Genomic DNA, 6,656 nt, shown 5'->3' on the forward strand with positions numbered 1-6,656 from the left:
ATTCCCCAGGCTGGTCTCAAATTCCTGGCCTCAAGCAGTCCTCCCTCCTCGGCCTCCCCAAGTGCCGGGATTACAGGTAGGAGCCACCGGGCCCGGTCTCCTTTTAATTGTTAATGCAGCCTGCAACGGCCCTTCCCAAGGAGGCAAAGGCAGTGGCCCTTCTGGGGGCCGCGACCCTCCCAGCGGGGGTGGGGTGGGGCTCAGGGCAGAGACTCAAGGGTGGGGGTGCACGCCCAGCCCCAGATGGAGCACGCAGGGCGAGCAACAGGCAGGCCGGGGACTGCGTTGGGGGGGGCAGGCCCGGTGCACGCACGGGGGTTTGTGTCCTTCAAGGACTCAGCTGCCTGAGTGCGCGCAGTGTGCTGGCGGGTTCCGGGGGACAGTGAGGAAGCCCCAGGGACGAGGGATGAAGCAAACAAAGAGGTCTGAAAGTTGGCATCGCTGGCACCACCCTGCCCAGCTCTCTCTCTGCAGCTGCTCTGAGGCTGGGAACTGCTCGTCAACAACGCTCCCAAATGTCCTGGCCCGACCCCTGGAGCCGCGTGGCCACAGCTGACCGAGTCTTCCTGGAGGTCCCTGGCCTCTCCAACTGGCGACGTCCAGTCCCACCGGGCTGACCTCCCAAACCTCTCTGCCCCCTGGGGTCACCCCCATCGCAGCACCCTGATGTCCACCCAGCTGCAGAGCCTGGGACGCCCCCCACTCCCCTCCTGCCCACGGCCGCACCCCTGTCCCCTCCACGCCTTCTCTTAACGTGCTTCACTCGCATTTCCTGACCCCCTGTGGTTCCTCCCCGTGTGTGTCTCTCGGTTGCACCCTTGACACTGTGTCTGAGTCTGGGCCTTGTGCCATGTCCCCCTCCGTGGGACCACCTGCCAACAGGTGTGCAGGTGAGCCCCTTCACAGCTGCCCTGGGGGACAAGGACGCTCAGCTCGCTTCTCTGCCGGTCCGGCCAGGTGATCAGCACTTCCTGACGTTCTGACCCCCAAGGCAGAAGAAAGTACTAGGGTAGCAGGAACAGATATGGGTTTAAATGCGGGCTCTGCAGTCACCTATCGTGAGAACTGGGCCGGCCACCGACCTCTCTGACCTCAGGTCCCCGCAAGGACAAGGCCCCTCACCAAGGGGCGGCCAGCACGAGGGAGGGTCAGACCCGCTGAGGCGGCTCGGCAGGGCCCGGGGCCCTAAGGAACTGTGCGGCCCGTGTCCCTCCCCACGTGGCAACTTCCTCTTGTGGCAGGGCCGTGGGGCGGCACGGAGCCTGTGGGGAGGGACAGTCACAGGACTCCCCTTGCAGACGGCTTTCTCCTGGCCCTGGGGGGTGGGGCAGCGGGGGCCAGGCCTGCACCGTGGCCCCCACCCCCGCCCGCCACAGCGTGTCGGAGCCCCTGAGTCAGCGTGGCCGGCTCGAGGCTATCTACAGCTGCCTCTTCTGTGCGGTGCAATCTAGGAATGCCTGCCGGCGTGACGGCCCCAGCCCTGATGTCATCTTTCCAACAGAACGGTGTGTGGCCGCCCACAGGCCTCATCACCAAACCCGCGGATCCCTGCCCTGCGCAAGCTGACCTCAGCGCCGTGGCCCCGCTGCCGGGAGGGCTGTCTCCCTGCGGCTCCCGCTGCCACCGTTCCCGTCCTGCCGGGGGCTCGGCCACCGCCCGGCTACTGGTGACCCGCCCGGCCATCGCGACCCGGCCTTACACAGGGACGTGGGGGCCCTCAGCCCTCGTGGCCTCGGCTGCCGCGTGGACGTGGGCCACGCCCGGGTCTGGCCCCCTGCGCCTCTGAAGCCCCGACACTTCCTGTGAGCCCGGAGACCCCACGAGCTGCCCCTTTGTTGTCTGGGTCCCCGTCTTAGTCACCTGGACAGTGATTCCAACTCCTCTTACTCACACGCAAAAGCACATTTGGTGGGGGGGGGGAGCACACTAATCTCACCCCTCCCTCGGTGGGCAGGACCCTGACCGTTTCTCATGTCCGTGTGCCCCTCTCCCTGCCGGGACCCGGCAGGTGCTCAGCAAACACGGATGGCTGAGTGACTTCACTACAGCTCCCGTCCTTTCAAGACTCAATGCCTCACTCTCTGAATTTGCCTGTCTTCATTATTCGTGCTCCCAAAACCCCAGGCCTCTCTGTGCCTGTCCTCTCCTGTCCTGTCCCCTCCCCGTCCCCACAACCCAACTTGCCACCTGACATCTACCTGCCCTTGCAGCCCGGGCTGGGGGCAGCGTCTCTGGCTCCCTGGGACCTCCACGATGGTGGAGGCTGTTCCTCGGGACCCCTCGGCTCCCAGCATCCGTGGCAGGGTCCCCATGCCAAACTGAAAGCCTCGGGGGCCAGACCTGAGGGCCAGGGGAGGGTCCCGTCTACCTTCTCCCGGCACGGGGCCTGGTGCCGATTGGAAAGGCTTGTTGACTAACTGTCTGGGCTGTGACGAATCATCTCCGGGGAAGAAAGTGACTTTCCATCCCAGACAGCCATGGCAGTTCTCTGCCTCCCTGGCCACCAGCGTAGCTGCTGCCACAGACCCCCCGCTCTGTGTGGCATCTGCATGTCACACCCGTCCCCTTTCTCCTTCTGAGCTCCCTAGGCGGAGGTGAGTACAGGCCTCACGGAAAAGGTGGAGGAAGGGCCAGGATCTGGCCGTGTCGTCGTTCCACCCCCAGCCTGGCCACCTAGGAATGTTCCGCCAGGCTCCGAGGCACGGGGCTGGCCTCGCGGTGGGCTGCAGACCCTGGCAGGAACCCCAGTGAGGTCTGTAGGACGAAGGTCTGGCTTCCCTGCGCAACGGCAGCAAAACTCCCAGCGCACGACCAAGCTTGCAGGGCCTGGACTCCGCGCCCAGTGCTCCAGCCAGGACTTCCACGCTCGCTGAGGGCTCGCCCACCTCGCCTGGTGGAATGTTCCCGCTCGTGTCCGATGCCACTGGTCTCGGCTGAGCCACACTCTGGGCCCAGAAACACCACACGCAGCGTGGGGAGCGTCTTGGTATCAGGGGCAGCTTCAGCGGCCTGGAGCCTCTCGTACAGCAGGTGACAGGGACCAGGACTCACCGGATGTGGCCTCGTGCGACACACCCCCCGCCCAGATCCACGTGCAGGCACACAGGTATCTGGTCACGCCGGCACACGGAAACGGATACCGGGGGTCCACACTCCTGCGGCTGCGGGGCTGCCAGCACGGGCGGCTGGAGCCGGGTCCCCTGTTCAAGATGAACGTACGCTGCTCCTCCAACTCCACTGGGAAAAGCAAACACTCGACACGGCCCCTCAAGGGCCTGTGGCTTTTTAAGAGAACAAGTTCTACTTCCACAGAGAGGCCTCTGGGGCTTGCAGGGCTGGGAGCTGGGGCTGCGCAGGACAGGGGGCTGGGAAGGCCCTGCTTGGGACACCGGCGTCCCCTGTGCCTGGCGTGGGCCCGGCCACAGCCCCGCAGCCAGTGCCGAGGCTGCCGCTGCTGCTCCCGGCTACACGAAGGGCCTGGTGCCCAGCCCAGAGGGCAGCGTCCACTGCAGAGGGAGGCAAGGACCGTGTGACCACAGGGAAGCGTCACTTGGCCGGGTGGCCCCAGAGCCAGGAGACAGATTCGGGGTCCTGGCCTGCCCCAGCTGAGAGCCCCAACCCACCTCTGTGGCTGTTGAACGTGGCCGTGGTCTTGCTGGCCAGGCGAGCACACGGCTGTCCCTCCCTCTGTCCACGGGGCGGGGGTCTGCGGCTGGGCTGCCAACTGCTCTGGGTCCTTGGCAGGAGCCCCCTTGAAGCATCACAGGACTGTGACATGCGGCCGGACCCTGCCAAAGTGGACAGCGAGCAGGTCTGTGACAGCTGCCCTCGCACACGAGTCCCCCACGGTGGCCGGAGAGGAAGGCTCCGGGCGGAGGCGGCTGCAGTTGGAGGGGGGCCCGGCACCGCCTGCTCACAGGCCTCCTGGGGTCTCAGGCGGGACGGGGTCGGGGCACGATCTGTGTCTCCCAAGCCCCACCCCAGCCTGCCGGCCAGGAAGTCCAGGCTGTGCCCAGAGGCCACACGGGGCGGGGGCGGCCTGGGGCCACTGCCCAGGGGGGCTGGGGAGCCCTGCAGGGGGGCAGCCGGGCGTCAGTTCATGGAAAGGCTCCTCAGCGAAAACCCCCGGCCTGACCACCTGGGGGAAAGGCTCCGTTACCATGCGTGGCTGATAAGGGCCAGGAGATTCCACAGCCCAGGTAGTTCCCCCGCCCCCCTGGCGTTTGTGGTCACCATTAATCATTTCCTCTGTGCATATAAGAGCTCTTTTGCCAGCGAGCCCAGTACTCGGAGAGAAAGGCTAAAGTTCTGGGAGGATGTGGCTGCAGAGCCTGCTGGCCCTGGGCACCGTGGTCTGCAGCCTCTGCGCACCCACCCGGCTGCCCAGAACCGCCACCCGGCCCTGGCGGCACGTGGACGCCATCAAGGAGGCCCTGAGCCTCCTGAGCCAGAGCAACGACACCGATGCCGACCTGGTGAGCGGGGAGGGCCGTCCCTGCGGGGCCACCTGCTGTCCCTGGGCGGGCTCTGCCTGTCAGCTCCCTAACGTGACGTTTCCTTTTCCACAGAGTGAAGCAGAAGTTGTCTCTGAAACGTTCGACCCCCAGGTAAGATGCTCCCCTCCGACCCGGCTTCCAGGGGCTCTGCCTGTTCTCGGTGGCCCCCCAGGGTGTCCACCTCCTCTCCAGCCAGCTGGCGGCCAGGAGAGAGGGGCAGGGACGGGGTGCTCGAGAGGCCGCGGGCCTTGCCCTGTGGCAGTCCCGGGAGCAGCCGTGGGCAGGCTCCGCGTCCAGGACCGGTGGTCACCGGGGCCGGTGGGAAAGCAAGGGCCACTTCTGGGGCAGGGGCTGGGGTCTGGGGCGCTCACTGTGCCCTGGGCCAAGCCCCGTGCACAGAGCCGACTGCAGTCGGGCACAGAGGGCTCTCAGGACAACCCTTGCCCCACCCCTTCTGCCTGGATGGCGGGTGACAGTGGCCTCCTCCCCGGCCGGGACCCTCTGGAGGTGTCGGCTGACGATGACCAGACCCAGCCTCAGACTCATCGGAGTCAGCCTGGGCCCCGCCCGAGCCCTGCCCCCGAGGGACGGGGAGGGGAGCGGGCGGGTGCCGGGGGCTGTCCTGGGCCCGCTGAGGCCGCCTGGCCGCAGCTCACCGCGGACGCCGTGTCCCGCAGGAGCCCACCTGCCTGCAGACCCGCCTGGAGCTGTACGAGCGGAGCCTTCGCGGCAGCCTGGCCCGGCTCAGGGGCCCCCTGACCATGATGGGCAGCCACTACCGGCAGCACTGCCCCCCGACCCCGGTGAGCACTGCCAGGGCCCCACGCAGGACCCTCTGAGTCTGGGGGCAGGAGGGTGGGGAGAGACCTCTGGCTGTGGCTGCTCAGGACCCTAGAGGGTCTCCGTGGTAACAGATGTGTCACAAGTGGCCCAGCAGGGAGGGAGCGGCCGGCTCACCCTCTGCCCTGGGAGTCCACACCGGGTGCTTGGAAGCCCACTGTGCTTGGGGATGTTCTTGGTCCCTGACGAGAAGCCCACTGTGCTTGGGGTTGTTGTTGGTCCCTAACGAGGTCAGGGGTGAGGCAAAGCCCAGGAAACTCAGGGCCTGCGCAAGGGCCCGAGTGCCACCTCCCGACAGGACTTTCCCTTGGCCTCACGTGGGGTGAAGCAAGAGTGGGGACCTGCTGGGCTGGACGGGGCCCAGGCGCCCCTTCCTGCTGGGGTGAGAGTGGGGTCTGAGGCCCTGACTCCTGCCCCGCTCGTGCTGGGAGGGGCCCGGCCCCCAGAGGGCCCGTCTCGGGCTGGCAGATGGTCGGGCCCTTGGCCCCAGCTCCCGCTGGCAGGGCTGTGACGCTTGGCCAACACACGGTGGCCACAGTGTCACCTGACCCAGGTCAGCGGCAGGCCCTGGAGTGGCCTCCTGGCCCTGAGCTCTGGGAGGCGGGACAGAAACACGCAGGTGCTGGCCCCAGGCTACCCCCTCGCCTGGGCTCAAGTGGTTTTTATTTTTCTTTCTCTTTAAAGGAGACTTCCTGTGAAACCCAGATTATCACCTTCAAAAGCTTCAAAAAGAACCTGAAGGACTTTCTGTTTGTCATCCCCTTCGACTGCTGGAAGCCAGACCAGGAGTGAGGCAGGCCGGGCCGGGCCGTGCCGCACACACCGCTGCTCCCTCCCGGAACGAGCCGGAAGCTCGGCGTCTTCATGCCCGAGGGACCAAGGGGTGGCCCAGCCACGACGGGGGTGGCCTGGACCTGCCCGGGCCACACTGACCCTGACAACGGGCCCGGAAGAGAGATGGGGGGGTTATCCTGGCAGAGATCAGTAATATTTATTTATATATTTATATTTTAAAAATATTTATTTATTTATTTATTTAAGCTCATACTCCATATTTATTCAAGATGTTTTACTATGATAATAAATTATTAAAAGTTTGCTTCTATTTGTGTAGTTTTCTGGTTTGTTTTCAACCGTGAGCAAATGCTGGTGGCATCCCACCTCCCCACGGGGCAGGGCAGGGAGGAACCTGGGAGATCGGGGGTCCGGGGCCTGCGGGGGTCGGGCTGTCGGGGCCGAGGGCAGGTGACAGCCAGGCCTGCAGCCTTTGCACCCCTGGATGTGTGTCCCGGGCTCCGACCCCAGAGAAGGGCTTTCGGC

General features: G+C 65.7%; 1 protein-coding gene across 1 annotated transcript; it reads left to right on the forward strand.

Annotated features, from left to right (window-relative positions):
- Positions 1-4,108: 4,108 nt before the first annotated feature.
- On the forward strand, positions 4,109-6,354 carry CSF2 (colony stimulating factor 2). Its single transcript, XM_045550736.1, has 4 exons — positions 4,109-4,475; positions 4,569-4,607; positions 5,174-5,299; positions 6,021-6,354. Exons 1-4 carry the CDS (start codon positions 4,317-4,319, stop codon positions 6,126-6,128), a joined length of 432 nt encoding a protein of 143 aa, XP_045406692.1. The 5' UTR covers positions 4,109-4,316; the 3' UTR covers positions 6,129-6,354.
- The last annotated feature ends 302 nt before the right edge of the window (positions 6,355-6,656 follow it).

Source organism: Lemur catta, chromosome 5 (assembly GCF_020740605.2).
Source record: "Lemur catta isolate mLemCat1 chromosome 5, mLemCat1.pri, whole genome shotgun sequence".
NCBI classification, from domain to species: domain Eukaryota; kingdom Metazoa; phylum Chordata; class Mammalia; order Primates; family Lemuridae; genus Lemur; species Lemur catta.

Excerpts from the sequence above, each read along its gene's own strand:
- CSF2 (XM_045550736.1), top strand. The coding sequence starts at position 4,317 with ATGTGGCTGCAGAGCCTGCTGGCCCTGGGCACCGTGGTCTGCAGCCTC. Across the intron at positions 4,476-4,568 it reads ACGACACCGATGCCGACCTG|AGTGAAGCAGAAGTTGTCTC; the intron begins GTGAGCGGGGAG and ends CCTTTTCCACAG. Across the intron at positions 4,608-5,173 it reads CTGAAACGTTCGACCCCCAG|GAGCCCACCTGCCTGCAGAC; the intron begins GTAAGATGCTCC and ends CGTGTCCCGCAG.